The 19,138-nt window shown below is 44.4% G+C and overlaps 1 protein-coding gene across 1 annotated transcript in view; it reads right to left on the bottom strand.

The window, feature by feature from the left end:
• The window catches only part of LOC114216876 (amine oxidase [flavin-containing] A), a 66,080-nt gene that overhangs the window by 12,992 nt on the left and 33,950 nt on the right, over window positions 1-19,138 (bottom strand). The window contains exons 4-6 of the mRNA XM_028113546.2: window positions 6,539-6,643; window positions 5,691-5,782; window positions 630-771 (exon numbers count right to left, since the gene is read on the bottom strand). Of these exons, the coding sequence (XP_027969347.2) occupies window positions 630-771; window positions 5,691-5,782; window positions 6,539-6,643 (339 nt within the window). The remainder of the gene's footprint in view (window positions 1-629; window positions 772-5,690; window positions 5,783-6,538; window positions 6,644-19,138) is intronic.

Raw genomic sequence — 19,138 nt, forward strand, 5'->3', positions numbered from 1 at the left:
TCTCAAATGAATAAATAAAATCTTTAAAAAAAAAAGAAAAAAAAGAAGCAATGTGGAATTTCTAAGCATAAAGATACTTCAAAGATGCAACTGTCCTGCATTTGCTAAAGCTAAGGGTCAAATGGCCAATACCTCTTGGGGCCACGAGAACAACTTAGGGTGTTCCAGGGATTGCCTGAGGAGAGGAATTATTCACTTAGTGGAGAAAGACGCTACACCTTGCACTATGGGGCAGAGCCTGTCTGGAACAGAGATGACTTGAAGTATGATCATTTTACCAGTTCTAGAAGTTTTTGAAAATTAGTTGATCCGTAGTACTTCAGCTCCTCCCACAGAGCTGGACTAATTTTACTTACCTCTCCCCCCGCCCCCCGTCAAAAAGGGAGGACCCAAATTCCCAAAACCTAATTAGTTCAAAACGAAACATTCTTTAGCTGTGAACGCATCTCTAGGAACGAGAAAATGAAAGGAGAACTTTTGGTTTCGGGCACGTTGGTTGGAATCATTTCAAAAATTTGTGTCTCAAATCCACTCACGGTTCCAGACATGGAAGCAGCTATTAAGCTGGTGCACTGGGTGAGGACAGAACCACAAATGGAGGTTACAGGCTGAGAACGGACACTCCGTACCTGGCCCCCGTTGGTGACCGAGAATATCCGAGTGGTGCCTCCGCACTGCTTCACGTACCACAAAAACCACAGCGCAGACACCTCGTGGGGCTCAGAGGTCACGTTGATGTTCACAAAGAGTGATGCAAACTGCCTAGCCGTCCTGGTCACATAACAAAGGCGACAGTCGAGTGTAAGTACATACATGCTTCACAGGACAGCATCTTTTTAAAACACAACTCAGTACGGTTCAAAAGCATCTGCACTGCTTTTAGGGGGGAAAAAAAAAACAACAATCCTCACAGTCTCAACCTCTGAAGGAATGCATATTTTAACTTCTGGTGAAAAATAACCTTTTCCTTTGTTTTGAGCCAGTTAGGGGTTCACTCCAAATATATTAATTCTGGTACCGTCTAAAAGGGTCAAGGTGCTGGTGAGGGATCATTAAGGATGCAGTTCTCGTTTCCTTGAACAACCATCCTCTCTTCTCCACCTCCGCTGCTCCCACCCCGTTCCAGTCCACCCACATGCCTCACTTGGGTTACAACGGTGGTGGCTCCTCCGGGTCATCCCTACCTGGTTTATGACTACAGCCCCTTTTGATCCTTTGCCACATTACAGCCAATAAAGTCTTTTGACAATGCCAAACAAAACAAAACAAAACAAAACAAAAAACCACTCTTCATAAAACCCTTCATGGCATCCATGGCAAAAGGCAAAAATCTGGAATCAAGCCACTCCATCTTCCACCATCAGCCTCTCAACCAGCTCTCCGACCTCTAATTACGTTGCTTTCCCGTGGCATCCTTAGAGTCCAGGCACACTGTCATATCACTGCAAAAACATGTCAATCTCCCCATCTTGGGGCCTTCAAGAGCTGTTTCCTGTTTTCTCTACATGGAAAATAATATCCCCCACACCATCCCCCTTCATATCTCCCAACATTCATGGTGGCTCATTCCTGGAAGATACCACCCATCACACCATCCGTCCCCTGCGGTCTCCCCCATCCACAGTGGCTCACTCCTGGAAGATACCATTCCCCTAACAACATTCACTCTTTGCATCTCCCCTAAACCTTGCTGATTCCTGCCATACCATTCCCCAACGTCACTCCCCTATACTGTCTACACTCATCCACTGCACCTCATTCCTGGAAGCTACCTGTCATATCATTCACCCTTCCCATCTCTTCCCACAGTCACTATGGCTCGTTCCTGGAAGATACCATGCCTCCATATCATCCCTATTCCTGTCTCCTATCCACCGTCACTGTAGCTCATTGCCAGAAAATACCATTCCCTAGACCACGTGTCCTTCCTGTAGTTCCCCTTAACCACATACCTGAGTCACTGTGGTTCCTTCCTGGAAGATACCATCCTGCAACAGGCCATCCACCCCTCCTATTCCCCAACATCTACTATGGATCATTCCTGGAAGATACCATCCCACCAAACCACATATCCCTACTGTCCTCCCACCATGCGCCGTGGTTCATTCCTGGAAGATACTATCCTCCCACACTGTCTACTCTTCCTCATCTGTCCCCACCCATATAGCTCATTTGTGGAAGCAACCTTCCCAACACACCAACCACACCTCCTGTCTCCTCCCATTCTCCTATGGCTCATTCCTGGAACATACCATCTTCCCACACTTTCCAACTTTCCTGCCTCCCCCATCCACAGTGGCTCATTCCTAGAAGATACCATCTCACCACACCAACTGCTCATCCTCTCCCCTGCCACCCATTATTGTTTACTTCTGGAACATATCATCCCCACACACCATCCCTCCTTCCTGTGTCTCCTACCCACTGAGGCTCATTTCTGGAAGATACTATGCTCCCACATGACCCACCCTCCCTGTCTCCCCCCACAGTCACTGTAGCTTATTCCTGGGTGATTTCCTCTCCTCACCCTCTTCCTCTCTCCTCTCCATCCACCACGGCTCATTCCTGGTGGACACCATTCTCCCATACCATCCAGCTTTCCCATCTTCCCCATTTACTGTGGCTCATTCCTGGAAGATATCACTGCCCACCCCCCAAACACACACACACACACACACACACACACACACACACACACACACACACACACTCTTCCTGTCTACTTCCATGGATTATGGCTCATTCCTGGAAGGTAACATTCTCCACCACATCCATCTTTGCCGACTCCCCCCATCCATGTGCTTCATTCCTGGAAGACACCATCCACCCTCACTACCCACTCTTCCTATCTCCCCCCATCTATATGGCTCATTCTTAGAAGATACCAATCCAACCTTCATGTCTCCCCCTATAACCTATGGCTCATTCCTGGAAAATATCATCCCCTCAGCCACCATCAACCGTCCTGTCTCCGCCCGCCCCCATACACTGTGGCTCATTCCTGGAAGATACCATCCTTTAACCTATGATCATCCCAGATGATAACTGTCACCACATCATCCAGTCTTCCGGTACCCCTCCCCCACCTCCATCACTACTGTTCCTTCCTGGAAGATAAATTTCCCCTCCAGCCATCCACCCTTCCTCTCTCCCCCTACAGTGGTTCGTTCCTAGAAGATACCATCCCCTCACCCCTCAACTATTTCTACTCTTCCTATATCCCCCCATCAATTGGTGCATTCTTGGAAGATAGTATCCACCACATCAACCGTCCTTTCAGTCTCCCCAGTCAACTGGCTCATTCCTGGAAGATATCATTCCCCCCAACACTATATAGCCTTCCTGTCTCTCCTATCCACTGAGGCTCATTCCTGGAAGATACCTTGCTTCCACATCATCTAGCCTTCCTGACTCCCCCCCACCCCCACCCCATAGTCACTGTAGCTCATTCTTTGATGATACCATCTTTTCATACCATCCTCTCTTCCCTATCTCCCCCAATCCACTATGGCTCATTCCTAGAAGATACCACTCCCTCAACACCATCCACTCTTCCTGACTACCTCCACAGACAATGGCTCTTCCTGGAAGATGCCATCCCACCATCCATCCATCTCTACTGCTGTCTTCTTTCCCCTACCCACCATCCACCATGGCCTATTCCTGGAAGATACCATCCTCCCACACCATCCTCTCCTCCTCCCCCATCCACTGTGGCTCATTCCATCTGGTCACATCATCAACTCTTCCAGCCTACCCCCTTCCACCAGCTCCTTCCTGGAAGATACCATCACCACACACAATCCTCCTTTCCTGCCCCCCCACCCCCATCCATGTCACTCATTCCTAGAAGATAAAATCTACCCATACCATCCATCCTTCCTGTCTCCCCCCCACCCATGTGGCTCATTCCTGGAAGTTACCATAGCCTCACACCATCCAGCCTTCCTATTTCCCCATCCACTATGGTTCATTCGTGGGAGATACCATCCTCCCACACCATACTCTCTTTGTTTGTCCCCATCCATTTGGCTCCTTCCTGGAAGATACCATCACCCCACAAGATCCAGCTTTCCTATCTCCCACTCCCCCATCCAAGTGGCTCATTCCTGGAAAATACCATTCCTACACACCATCCATTGTGCCTCATTCCTGGAACATACCATCCAGCTTTCCTGTCTCCCCCATCCACAGTGGCTCATTCCTGGAAGATATCATTCCCCCACACCATCAACCTCTCTTGTCTGCCTCCATGGATTAAGCTCACTCATGGAAGATACCATCCCACCAAACATCCATCTTTGTCTCCCCCAGTCCACCGTGTTCCATACCTAGAAGATACCATTCCCTCACATATTTCATTCTTACTCTCTCCCCCCCATCAACTGGGTCATTCTTGGAAGGTACCTTCCCCCCACACCATCCAGCCTTTTTATCTACTGGCATACACTGTGGCTCATTCATGGACGATACCATCTGCATACACCATCCAACTTTCATTTCTCCACCCTTCCACTGTGGCTCATTCCTTGAAGATACCATTCTCCCACACCGCTCACCCTTTCTGTCTCTCCCCATCTGCTATGGCTCACTCCTGGAACATGTCATCTCCATACTATCCATCCATCTGCTCTCCCCCCAACCACTGTGGCACATTCCTTGTAGATTTCATATTCCCACATCATTCTCCCTTCCTGTCTGTCCCCAAATACTATGGTTCATTTCTGGAAGACATTTCCTTCCACACCATCCATCTTTCCTCTCTCTCTCCCTCATCGACTTTGTGGCATTCCTGGAAGATACCTTGTCCTCCACATCATCCACCCTTCCCTATCTCCTTCCATCCTCTGTGACTCATTTTTAGTTGGTGCACTAAGTCCTTGGTTTATGTTTAAAGATGGCTGCATCCGGGAATCTCTTCCTTACCCTTAGAGGTCAAGATCCCTGTTACAGTCACTCTAGTAGCATTATGGAATTATGTGCATAATGTCAGTCTCTCCTGCTAGAAGAATACTAACTCCATGAGTTTAGGGGCCATGCCTAACACATTCACCACAATTCCTCACCGATGGCTACAGTGCCTTCACATAGCAGCCCCAGAAAGCTGACTAAACAACCTGTAGCTCAACTCATTACACAGGTTCTCACTGAAAATATTATAAAATTTATGTTTTTCATTAATATAAACTAGCTTGCCTTCGGTTCCATGTTTTTCTACATCTGTATGGAATTACTTTAATATCTTTCCAAATTGCTTCTGTAGCTGACTGCTATATAATTTGAATACACAATTACTTATTTTATTGCAAATCACAGAGCCCTTTCATTAAAAACATTCTACTTCATTCACCTCCTCTTTTTTTTATGTTTTAGATTCATTTTATGTTCAAACCCCCTCTGAAGTGTTTAAAGTTCCTTCAAAGTTGCCACTGACTGAAAGATCATTAGGTTTCCTCTTAACTTTTTTCCTATAACTTATTAAGAAAAACACTGCAGGGGTGCCTGGCTGGCTCAGTCGGTGGAGTGTGCAACTCTTGATCCTGGGGTTGTGAGTTCAAGCCCCATGTTGGGTGTAGAGATTACTTAAAAAATCAAAATCTTAAAAAAAAAAGAAAAATACTGCAGTTCAAGATAGGACAGAAAGGATCCAAAGGAAAGACGAAAAGTAAATTTTAAATAGTCAAGATTACTTCGTCCAGCAGATTTTATCGATGAGATCTTTCATGGTCATCTTGTCCCATTCCTCAGCATGTGGGGCCTCCCACGGTGCATCCGCTGGAATCTGCGGAGGAAGAAGGGCCCACATTCAGGTGGGATGGTTACTGCCCACTGCCCTGCCAACAGGCCTTCAGGAGAACCTCTGAAAACCAGTCTCTGGGTCTGTGTTGGAATGTGTGATTGGCATAGAATTCTCATATAGATAGTGGTGGGGTTGGGATGCATAGGTCTCTGCATTCTATGCCTTAAAGCTGTTGCCATAATAATGATGATGATGATGATGCAAAAAGGGGGGAATTACATACAAATGTATATATAAATTAATATGTAATTATGATGATCATCCTTATTACTGAAAGCCAACGCCCATTTTAAGTCCCCAATTTAAGTGCGAGAGAGTGATCTTATGGAGCCTGGGCCTAGGTAAAAAACCTTGGCGGGGATAAATCCCTCTTTCCTTTACTATCTAAAGTGGCATCACACATGGATAAGGCAACTATGAGTAGGACACCTGGCGAAAATATGTCACACAAGTTCTCAGTGCCATAGAGTTGAAAGGCCACAGACATTACAATCAGAGAGATGTGCGTTTGAATCCTGGTTCCCTTGCTGTGTGGTGTTGGGGAAATTACCATAACCCCTCGGGCACTCATTGTCCTTGCAAGTGGCAATACTACCAACTTGGCAGAGTAGTTGGGTGCATTGGAAATAGTATGTTTGAATGTCCAGAGCAACGTTCCCTGCACTACTGGAAGGATATTAAACGGCTGCTATTGTTACATTAGTAACAGGTCATGTGTAAGCTGAACACATACTTTACCTCCTTCCCCATGTTATCCATTGTCCGCCACAAATTGTTGTAATCCAAATAGGCAATGGGATTCCATACCGGCGGAAAGGCCCCCCGAAATGGATAAGTTCTCCCCTACAACATAAAAGCAAAGGATAATACCTTAAATTAGGATGGCATTCTAAAAAACAAAACCCAGCCAACATAAGAGCCATTTTCAAACTAACAGTATCCTCTCCTGTTGCAAAAGCATCACCTTTGATGGGAAGTAAATACATTTTCCCTATACCGGCCCCAAATTTCAATTAGATTAGCAAAATTCCCCTGATGTTGTGCTCCCTGTTTTTAATCTACAGGAAATAATCGCTGTGAACTTACTCCTACTTATATAGAGAAAATAAATAAAGGTAGCTCATCCTAATACCTAATGCTGATGCCACAATATTCTCAACCCTTGAGCTCCTAGCTAATCTCTTTGGAGGGATGCTCCCATTCAGATGAGAGCAGGATGATGACATGGAAGACTGTCCTTGGACCACACAGAAGACTGGAACAACAGGGCAGAATATCTCAGACTGAGTTTTAAGGTTCACACGGGCTAAATAAAGACTGGCTAGACTACCGACTATGCCTGAAGTCAAGAATCAAAATATGAGAAACAGAATAATAGGCATTTGACATCTTTTTGGTTGCCCAGCATCCATGTTCCTTTCCCAATATTATCCCGGTTCCTTTTTGGGAAACTGCCTCTCCTCCTCTGTGGTTAGATGTGTAGGGAGGATGGTCCTGGGTATCATCTCCCATTATAGCAGACAATGGGCTAGATCCTTTCCCCACCCCATCTGGCTTCTGGTGCAGCCAGGCTGTGAGGCTGTCAGCTAAGCTTGGCCAATCACACACACTCTCTGACCCTGGAATGAGTCACCCAACAACAGAAGAAAGCTAACTCTGGGTTCTCCTTCCCCATGGCAGCATGCTGGCAGATGCTTCCTGCTCTAAAGACCATGGCTGTGGTTCCCGTGGCTCCTAACTTGCCAGAGCTTGCCAGAGCTCCCTAACTTGCTAGAGCTCCCCTGATCCCTGCTTATTCCTAAATGTGGCCCTCCAGCCTCCCGTTGATTCTGTGGGCCCTCTGATATCCTTTCACTAAATGCCCTCTTGTTAGCCGGAGTTGGCTTTCTATTGCTTGGTACTGAGACCTCTAACACAAAGACAGCTAATTATTTGCCACCATTGACTTCATTCCCATTGTGTAACAAGTCCTGTGCTATGCAAACACCGGGGTGAGGCGAGAGTGAATCCTTGGAAAGAGAGACCAGGTCTAGGTATTTTCTAAGGTTTTTAGTTCCTTTAAAAATAAAACACTCATAAGATGAAAATATTGTCTACTAATGCAATTTTGCATGAGATTATTTTTTTATCAAATAAAAACATACTCTCAGTATTTGCATTAAGCTTACTGTGTGTACTGCACAGTATTAAGCACTATGTCGAATTAAAAAAGGCGGGGAGGGGAGCTAAAGCAAAACTCCTGACCATTGGGGCGCCTGGGTGGCTCAGTCGTTAGGCGTCTGCCTTCGGCTCAGGTCATGATCCCAGGGTCCCTGCTCAGCGGGAAGCCTGCTTCTCCCTCTCCCTCTCCCCCTGCTTGTGTTCCCTCTCTGGCTGTCTCTCTCTCTGTCAAATAAATAAAATCTTTAAAAAAACAAACAAACTCCTGACAATCAAGACAGGGACACAAGACCTAACAGCATTTGCAATAATGTGCACACACTTGCGCACGCATGCGTGCACACATGCACTCTTCAACTGAGTAATGATATACAGCAGCCATTAAGTGACAAGTAATTTTGCCTGCCACAGTAGCAAATTCAAATAACCTTGGCAGATTATGTGATCTGATTTCTTATCTGAAAAATGCCATGTTGTAATGCTGCAATACGACTCTCCGAGACTCCAAACCTTTATCATCACCACCACCACTATCACCACCATTATTACTAACATTTATTGAGATCTTTCTCCATGCCTGGCCCTGGCTAAGCTCTTCATATGTATTATCTCGCTCCAACCCTGTGGAGGCAAGCACTATTAATATTTCCATCTTATAAATGAGGAAACTAAAGCCCAGGGATATTAGCTGGAAAATAGTAGGACGGAAATTTCCTGTTCCCAAAGCCTTTGCTCATAAACATTAAGCTTTCTGGCCTTCCTATAGGGTTGATAGAATGTGGAGATAGGTTTGTTCTAGAGACATCTTAACCTTCCCAACTGGATGAAGGAGAGTTTGGAAAGGTGAAAACTAGAAATCTTCCACACTACCTTTTATGTTTCTAAGGAGTAAAAATGGAGATGAAGAAGCTCTGTTTGAGGAAAGAGCGTCAACCCTGGGAAATGAGGAAGCACATCTGGAGAAAAATGGGCAGACATTTTACCCAGAATGCTATGCTAGCTACAGAGAGGAGGCCGACGGGTTAACAGTTCATGGGCAGCCTTTAGAACAGCGGGTTCTCATTACAGTTCTTCCCTTAATTGAAATCGGGGAAAATCCACATTTTCCTCTGTAAGATGTATTTATACTCAAGGAATAGTCTCATACAAAACTGATTTTTGCTTTGAAAAGAAATTTTTTTTAATAAAAACAAATATGCTCAATCATCTGGGGACATTAAGAAAAGTATCATAAATATAATTCAACAAAATGTGTCCCACATTCCTAATAAAGTTCTTCTCAGGATTATGCCAACCAGAGTCTCATTTCACACATGGCCTAAAGACCCCATGATCTGAGCCTTAATAAACAAAGAGGTGGCAGGAGAAGTAAAGAATCCAAGGAGAGAGAAGAGTCCAGCCCGGCAATCTTTTTAGAAACAGGAGCCATGGGAATTCTAAAAGAAGATCATAAAGGCCGACTACAACATTAATTTTTATCCTGTTGACAGAGGCACCAAGTTGATAAAGGGATTTCATTAATCAGTTTCACTTGTCATGTCTGGCTTCTCTGCCCTTACTCCATAGAACCTAAATCTGGGGCCCCTGGGTGGTGCAGTCGGTTAAGCGTCTGACTCATGGTTTTGGCTCAGGTCGTGATCTCAGTGTTGTGGGATCGAATTCCCGTGTCGCGCTCTGCTCTGCTTGAGATTCTCTCTTCCCTCTCCCTCTGCCCCTCCCGCTCATGCTCTCTCTCTCTCTAAAATGAATAAATAAAAAAAGATCTTATTTATTTATTTGACAGAGAGAGACACAGCGAGAGAGGGAACACAAGCAGGGGGAGTGGGAGAGGGAGAGGAAGGCTTCCCGCTGAGCAGGGAGCCCGATGCTGGGCTCGATCCCAGGACCCTGGGATCATGACCCGAGCCGAAGGCAGACGTGTAACAACTGAGCCACCCAGGCACCCCTGAATAAATAAGTCTACAAAAAAAAAAAAAAAAGAAAGAAAGGAAAAGAAAACCCAAGTCTGCTAAAGAAATGCATACATGGGGGAACAGGCACCTACATGTCACCTCTTCCTTTCTCAGAAACCCCTGGACGGCTTATTTCCTCCATGGCCTGCTTCTAAACTAGACAACTCAAGACAACTTTTTGCGCATGTGAATCCCTAAAGCAGTGCGGTGGCAGGGCCTGGAGCTGTCTCCTGATGGAGTGAGAACAGCCTGCCAAATGGACCATCTTAAGCTCATAAATGTGATTGTACAGTTTTCTCACAAAGGTGTCAGTACTTTCTCAGTCTCTCCAAATGGCTACTGCTCTTGGAAAATAAAAGGAAAAAAACCTTGAGTAAAGGTCACGTTCATTTTGTACCTAAACTCTGGAGCCTTCCAACCCTTCCAAAATGGCCTTTAATCTCTAAAGCACAATGTCTCTGAGTTGAAGTCCAGTAGAACATAATGTCCCTGGAACTGTGCCCCAAATACTTAAATCCCTTTGAGAAACCACATCCTCAATGTACCAATGTTCCTAATAACAAGAGACTATTGCCAGGAGGTGACAGTTTACGGCTTCCACATCATTCTTTATTGTTGGTCCTATAAAATAAACCAAGTTTAGAGTAAGCAAGTAACATTTACTGATTGGCGTGTTGTAGAGGGTTGGCTCTCTGTACTTTTAGTTTTAGTTAAACAAAAGGAAGTGGATGTTATTAAAGAGCATCACAGGCCCCTGAGGAAAGCTGCCAAATGTTTTTTTAATCAGCTTGAAACTAAACAGATATGTTCTAGACTAGTTTAGGAACAAGTCTGCCCAACTGATATGAATTCCTTGGCATCCTTCTTGTCCCACTGTTTTGACAAGCCTATAAGAGAAATCTTTTGGTGGTTTCTTTTCTACAGTACTTAATAATGCTTTAACTGCAGAAATCATCTAAAAAGACACCCATTAAATAGGACGGCAGGAGTGTGTTGTATTCGTAGTTTAAAAAAAATCATTTTCTTCCTCTTTCCGAATGCAGGTTAGCCAAGCTCTCTTCAAACCTACAGCATTCTACTCTACCGAAAACAAGCCATCGTAACATGGAAACATCCATGCCATCGTACTGCGTGGCTTATTCCAAGTCTCCAACTAGTATCCATACTTCTTTGCAAAACCCCCCCTCCGTCCATCCACTGCTTCCCCAGGGTCTGATCCTCAGCCTTTTCCCAGCCACCCGCCCATTTCCCTGGGGAGCTCAGCCAACATCTGGATTTGTTCTCTTTGCCCAGTGTTATGGTTTGCATTTCTCATGCCTCTGCTCCCTCTATATTGAAGAGAACTTCCAAATGGTAATGTACAACTTCTCACACAACTTTCAAGGGCTGGCAGCACATTCCTGGGTGTTTGCTCATGACCTTCATCTTATTCTCAGTCCCTCTCTCAGGACTTGGATGGCTATGAGCCAGTGCAGCGGCACGTGAGCTGTGCAGTCCCATCTCGGGGAACAAGACGACCAATATGCTCAGGTACAAATGATGCATCAAGAATGAAAGGTTTCAAATGAATAGTTATGCCGCCTTTCCCAAGGGACTCTAGTTCTATACAGAAATTACAAACAAAGCAATTAAAATAGCAACAATATGAGCTCTTCTGGAGGCTCTTGGGTAAGTAAAGATAATTGACAGCGCTTTTTTCTCTTTCACAAATGCCATTAACTCTGGAGAAACAGGCAGTTAGAAAAAAAGATGAAAATGTTACACCGTGAGGATGAGTGGCTGCTTTTCCAGAACAGCTTTATTAAGACATGATTCACATACTCGAGGGGCACTAGGGTGGCTCGGGTCACAATCCCGGGGTCCTGGGATCGAGTCCCGCGTCGGGCTCCCTGCTCAGTGGGGAGTCTGCTTCTCCCTCCCCCTCTGCCCCCCCCAGCTCGTGCTTGCTCCGTCTCTCTCTTTAACTCAAATAAATAAATAAAATCTTTAAAAAAAATTCACATACTCAGTAATCCACCCATTTAAAGTGTGTAATTCAATGGGTGTTGGTATATTCACAGAGTTGTGCATCCATCACCACATCTAATTTTAGAACATTTTTGTCACCCGAAGAAGGAACCCTTAGTCCTTAACAGTCACTCTCCATCCTCCCCCACCCCATTTTGAAGAACAGCCCAACTATTTGGCAAAGCAGCTGCACCATTTTACTTTCGGACCAGTGATGCTCCATTTCTTCACCAACACTTGCTACTGACTTTTTGATTCTAGCCAGCCTGGTGGGGGCAAAGTGGTATCTCACTGTAGTTTTGACTCGCATTTCCCCAATGACTGATGATGGCCAACATCAGGCTCTGTCGCTCTCTCTCTCTCAGATAAATAAATAACCTTTTAAAAAAAACATTTATTTGCTTTATTCTTGTTCCTTACATCTTTGATATTAGGATGCCTGGATTTCATGTCTAATTCCTCTTGGTTTTCATTGCTCCTAATTAAAATCTTGTGATCATCGTAAGTGAGATGCATCACAGAGTAATAAATTTGGGCAGCTTTTGATGAATTTAGCAGGTTCACTACGTCTTTGAAGATATTCAGAGGTCCATATTATGTATATATTAGGTTTTTAACATATATGTGGATATATACGTGTGTACATGTATAATTTGTTTAATCCCAACTGGTGCCTTGGCAGAGACAGAAGTAGAGTTCATGACTCCATGCTCTTGATTTAGACTCCCCTGCCCCCCGCCCCCAGCTCCCTGTGCCTCAGTCTCCATGTCAGGAAGATGAGACCTGCAGTGCCCATGAGCTGGATCCTCCATTGGGAGCCTATTAGGATGTGCTTTCTATGTCTGGAGGTTGTTGGCATGAGTAAATACAGCTCTGAGACAAACAGGGTCCCAAAGATCCTACCTAGCAGCGGAAGCTGGAAATGACTTCTACTTCCTCTGGCACACTAAAGCACTTTGTTTGTTGCCCATGGCACCTCACTATTTTCTACGCTATTAAACTGATTTATGTAAGAACTTTCCCGACTAGTTTCCACACACCGAAGAAGGGCTATGCCTCACACATGTTTATATCTCCTACACTGCCTTGTATATACCAGGGTTCCGAGAAATGCTCGTTAAATGGAGGAATAAAAGGGGTAAATACAGGGGCGTCTGGGTGGCTCAGTCGATTGTCTGCCTTTGGCTCAGGTCATGATCTCAGGGTCTTGGGATCAAGCCCCAGGTCGGGCTCCCTGCTCAGCAGGGAGTCTGCTTCTCCCTCTCCCCCTGCTTGTGCTCTGTCTCACTCTTTCTCTCTCTCAAATAGATAAATAAAATCTTTAAGAAAGGAGGGGGAATACAATTCTTGCATGTATAGATATCACATCTAGCTCCTCCAGGCTCCAGAAAGAGTCCAGCCTCTTTCTACACAAATGACTCCCTCTTTTCCCACCTCAGACAAGGTCTTCTAATGAATGCCAATTAACGCTGATTTTTAATGATCAACTCCACATACACACCTTTTCTAAAATAGCCATAATCAATACTACCATCAGATTTACTAGAACTCCCTATGTGTAGGTACTGAAGGGAAGAGAAAAAGATGAAGATCTCTAAAACCATTTCCTATGTGAGCATCTCTCACTCTGCTCCTTATGGATGCTATATAAAAATGGGTTCCGTGGTCATGAATCTGGGAAATCCTGGCTTATAGTTAAACAGCTTTTCTTTTTAATTTAAAAAAATTTTTTTTTCTGCCCATCCTCATAGGACCCCTAATTTGCTAACAGACATCTTGGCACTCAACAATAGGGATAGAACACGGAGCATTTCCACAATGTATCTGACTAAGAAACTCCCTCTTGCAAAGCACTGTTGGGATTAATGTTGCTTAGAAAATATTCCCTTAGGCATGCTCTCTTCCTCTTCTGGCTGGCAGTCGCAGGGGCCCGAGGGAACACGGGAGAACAGGGGTTAGAAAGCAGAGCCCTGATAACCAGAGGATTTATTTTCCAAATGCTCCTAATGGGAATACGGTCTCATGTGGACGTCTCCTGAACAAGAACGTATGTCATCCCACAACACTGAGTCAAAAGGAAAAACAAAATGAAATCACTTGTGCGTCTAGCTGAAATTGCAAGTGCTCTGTGCTGAGTCTCGAGCCTGGGACTCTGCCCCTGGGAACTGGGCAGTACAAAGAGAAAGTACATCAGAGCAGGTAGAGAGGGTCAAGGGCAAAGCAGGGCTTCTTGACAGACTGGCTGTTAAGTGAATGCATTCAGCTTGCGTATCCCAGTGACTGGGCAGGGGCAACCCTGCCGTTCTACTGCATGGAGTTACTCCAGCGGGGGCTCCCGGGATCATGGTGGTGGAGACATGGGAGGGGGAGGGGACCAGGAGTCAGTAGAGCCTTAGCACTGTCTTCCCCACATTTGAACATCAGAGAAGGATTTTTTAAAAAATCTACCAACTGGGAAAAGTCACAGATACTCGGGACTCCTTTGGCCCCAATAATTACGTAGATTAGTGAATGTGCCCACATCTGTGCCTCCGAGTCAACTTTTATGACCCCTGCTGGGCAGCAAGTGTGAGCCAATGGTGATTTCTTCCCATCGTCTCGGAAGCCTGAGGTTTTTTTCAGAGACATTTATCTGCTGGATATGGCTCTGGAAACTAGGCCATTGGGTACTTGGGCAAACACACAAAATTAAATCTCAGCCTGAGGTTCCTAGTGTATCATTTGAGTTTGAGAAATTACACGAGCACTGTCAGAATAAAAGGAAATGGACTAGTAGTTTAGAAATCGATCCCTTTGTTTGAAAAACCTGACATGAGAAAAGTCCTTTAAATGGAAAGGACTCATTTCCACAGCTTTTGGGATCAAAGCAGTCATTACATTTAACTATAATTACCATTCACATTTTCTGCCACTCCACCTAGAATTTTCTTCTTCTGGTTGCATGAGACCCCGAACACAAAGCAAACAACAAAATGAAGTGTTATGAAAACAGTACTGGACTGCTCAAATGGAAGGTATCCATATTATTATCATTATTTGTCTCTTCAGTTTCAAGGTATGTGTTTGCTAAGGTTAGTTATCAACTAGATTTTCACATCTGTCTGTCTTTCTCTCTCACACACACTTCTGTGGGACCTTGAACCAAATACTTGCATTCTTACAATTTTCTCCCATCTCTAAAGTAAGGAAAACTGCCACTTACTAAAACTCTGCGGTCTACCCGGTTTTCCAAAGGTATTCGTTCAATGAGCTTGACACAGAAGTGAAAAAGCTTAGAGTCCAGGCCTGAAATAGAGGGCTACATATGGCAGCATCGATTCCGTTAAATGGCAGGACAGGGCAACGACAGCAAAGACTTTCTGGTTGGGTCAGCATGTGCTCACAGGACACCAAAACTTCCCTTCTTCAGGAAGTGCCCAGAATGCACCAGGTATGGGATTTATAAGGACGTTCAAGGGTGTTTCAGTTTCAGCTGTTAGAAGGCTATTCTACAAAAGTTTGAAACTTCAGGACCAATGATTAAGTCTTTGGGCTAAGATAGTGGGTGCATGCTCTGGGGTAAAGTGGGGGCTGCAGGGGGGGAGTGGGGAGGAAGTAGGAATAGTGATGAAGTAGAAAGTAGGGGGAGGAAAAAAGGAGAGACTGACCTCAAACTGGCAACATTTAACCTGAAAGCTCAGAACCTCTAGCAGTTGGGCTATCATGGAGACTAGAGCAGTTTTTCTTGAGGAAGCTTCATTCCACCAACAAGGTTCTTTTTGCCATTAACTGCAACGCCAAGGCCCCACTTGAGGAGGTGACAGCAAAGTTCCACAGCCAAAGAAAACTCCTTCGTGTCTGACCGAATCCCCTTTCTACACTGCCACTGAAAGCCAGTTCACTGAGTCACAGAGGCCGACGCTAGATGGCTTCTCAATGAATGCTTAGAAAAGGATTGCTGTAATGAACTGGCCTCTATTAAAAATGAATAGCAAGAAGATGAAAAGAGTTCTGCGAACAGATGATGGGTGCCCAATCATGCGAATGTACCTAATGTCGCTGAATTGTACACCTAATGGTTAAGAAGATACATTTTTTTTAAAGATTTTATTTATTTATTTGACACAGAGAGAGGGATAGTGAGAGCAGGAACACAAGCAGGGGGAGTGGGAGAGGGAGAAGCAGGCTCCCCGCGGAGCAGGGAGCCCGATGTGGGGCTCGATCCCGGGACCCTGGGATCATGACCTGAGCCGAAGGCAGACGCTTAACGACTGAGCCACCCAGGTGCCCCAAGAAGATAAATTTTTATGTTATGTGTATTTTACCAGTTTTTTTTTTCTTTTGAGCAAGTGCACGCACACATGTGGGGCCGGGAGGAGCAGAGGGAGAGAGAGAATCTTAAGCAGGTTCCATGCTCAGCATGGAGCCTGATGCGGGGCTCGATCCCATTACCCTGAGATCATGACCTGAGCCGAAATTAAGAGTCAGATGCTTAACCAACTGAGCCACCCAGGCGCACCCCCCAATTTTTTTAAAAAGAAAAAAAAAAAAGAAGGAAAAAAAATCTAACAATTAACCTGACTTTTCTATTTATTGGGCTGTCACTTCAACCAAGTAGAAGCTTTATGATCTACAAACTAAATGGGAGATTTCTCCCTGAAAATTTATAGGAAAAAGAAAGGAGGCTTTGAGAGAAAATGGCTAATGCTGACCTGGCTTTCTAAACAGTACAAGGCTTTAAGAGTAATTTCTGTCATTACACTTTCCTGTAAACACAAGAAATAAATGAAAAAAAAAGAGAAAGAAATGAAGTCTTTTTAAAATGGAGTGGAAAAGAATGGAAGTTACTAAAAACTATTTTTTTACAAGCGACGTCCATGTATCATTTTACTAAATACTTGATAGACCAAGGTGAGAATATATGAACATGTTTAGTCTCTCTGCTTTAAAAAACCCATGTATAACTGTAATTTAGAGAAAGCAAATAATCCCTCTTGTATTACTTCATTTCTATGATCAAACAGAATTTCTTATCATGAACACCTGCCCATTTACCATGTGCCTGTTCTTACCTAATTGTGTTTTTTTCATCTCTACCCTGACTTATACAAATTATTTTAAATCCTTTCTCTCTTTTTCTTTTTAAAGCTTCATTTATTTTTAGAGGGTGGGGAAGGGCAGAGGGAGAAGGAAAGAGGATCTTCAAGCAGACTCCCCACAGAGCGCAGAGCCCGATGGAGGGCTCGATCCCACGACCTGTGAGATCATGCCCTGGGCCGAAGTCAAGAGTCAGATGCTCAACCAACTGAGCCATCCAGGTGCCCCACTTTTTTCCCTTTTATTCTTTTTTTTTCTTTTTAAACCAGGGAAGATATAAAATAAGATACTCTTATCTCGATCATACTTTGACTAATGAGTTCACATAAATCACTTAACAAAAAGAATATATAGCCAACAATTCCAAACCATGCCCGAGACCTCTAGACTTAGTAGTTTAACACAGTAATAAAACCCATCTGTAGTCTTCAGCCTGCTGTGCCTAACTGGGGTGGCCTGGGGGTTCCTTGGGAGTCAGGCGCTCACTGAAGGCCAGAGGGACTCCAGATTCATGGGCTCAGGGTGCGAGAGAAGAAGCCACCCTGGTGAACGGCACCACATATGGCTCCCAGTGCCTGTGTCCACAGGAGGCCGCGTCCACAGGAGCCCCTACTGCCTGAGTGGCATGTTAGGAGTCCAGAACCCTTAGGGGTAAGGTGATTTTTGTCATACCTCACAGAGGTTTGCTAAAGGATTTTCAAGTTGACGTTCTCCCTGTGGAATAAGGAACGATGTGACATAACCCACAGAACCCTGGGCTCAAGACCTGGAAAGCCTTACTTTGGCAACTAAGCTTTCTGAGCCTCAGTTTTCTCATCTATAAGTTGGGAGGACATGCTTATTACCTCATAGGATCACTCAAAAAAGGTGACGCAAGTACAGACACATTACAGACGGAAGACAATACTTATGCATGGCGTGAGGAGGGATGGAGCTAAGTGATTAAAAGAAAGGAGACAAAGACACAACAAGCAACAGCCCTACAAGAGCCGAACACCTTTGGTTTCTTGCCTTTCCTACTGAGCAGACTTAAAAGTGAAAGCAGAACTTTCTTTGAACACAAAAGATACACCTTCTGTGAGTTGGTATGGAAAGGTGTTGAAAGCAGCTTAAAAATATATGTCCCTAATCCCAAGGAAACACTCTATTATGAAGTAAGGGGTCAAAGACGCAGTTATTTCTGGCAAGCATTAAGACAAACTAAGAAAAAAATAAATCCCCTGCTTTCAACACGGCCTGCTGGCTAAAACAGAGTTCACCTCTTAGCAACAACAAAAAAATTTTTACTTAGTATTCCAGAGCACACACATTCTGAAAAGCCTTTTGATTTCAGTCGTTGGCATAGAAACCTCAAGTAAACGGCTGTGGGAAGAGCAGAACCCATACTAGGAAAACTTGCTTGGTGAGCTGTTACTATCAGGAAAGCCTATGTTGTTTTAAATAATTTTTCATCACACCATTCTCTAAAAAGAAATGTGTGGTATGTATTTATAGTCTCCCTTTTTATTTAGGGTGTGAAAGCAGGGAGAAAGTGGGAATGCATAAATGTGTCAATTTCTCCCGCAGAGCAGCGCCTGCAAAATGCCTTGCTCCATCTCTGGAGGCATTGTTCTCCCTCTCTACAGCATTTCTTCATTATTAAGATCTGGAAGAACCCATTAAAAGGAAAAAAGGGGGGCGCCTAGGTGGCTCAGTCAGTTGAGCGTCTGCCTTCGGCTCGGGTCATGATCTCGGGATCCTGAGATCAAGCCCTGTGTCGGGTTCTCTGCTCAGTGGGGAGCCTGCTTCTCCCTCTCAAATAAATAAATAAAATCTTAAAAGAAAAAAAGAAGAAAGAAAAAGGAAATCAAGCACTTCTTCTTTCCTCTCCAAGACTCAGCATTGCAAAATTTAACAAAAAGTCTCCACAACTCCATGAAATGTACTCATAAAACAATCGTAATGATGGTGCATCTAATTTACTAATGCAAGTAATGGATCAACCAACCCAAGAAGCACTCAAGTCCATCTGCTTCCCTTACACCATCCAAAGGAAAAGAAGACATAAAGAGAATGTTTTAAACACACCTAGCTGATGCCACTTCAAATCTACCTTTTAAGGTAAAGACAACATGGTTCATTTAATTTCACAAATCGGATATAA

This window comes from Eumetopias jubatus, unplaced genomic scaffold (assembly GCF_037043125.1).
Source record: "Eumetopias jubatus isolate StellerSeaLion01/CBP00866 unplaced genomic scaffold, mEumJub1_p1.0 scaffold_11, whole genome shotgun sequence".
NCBI classification, from domain to species: Eukaryota; Metazoa; Chordata; class Mammalia; order Carnivora; family Otariidae; genus Eumetopias; species Eumetopias jubatus.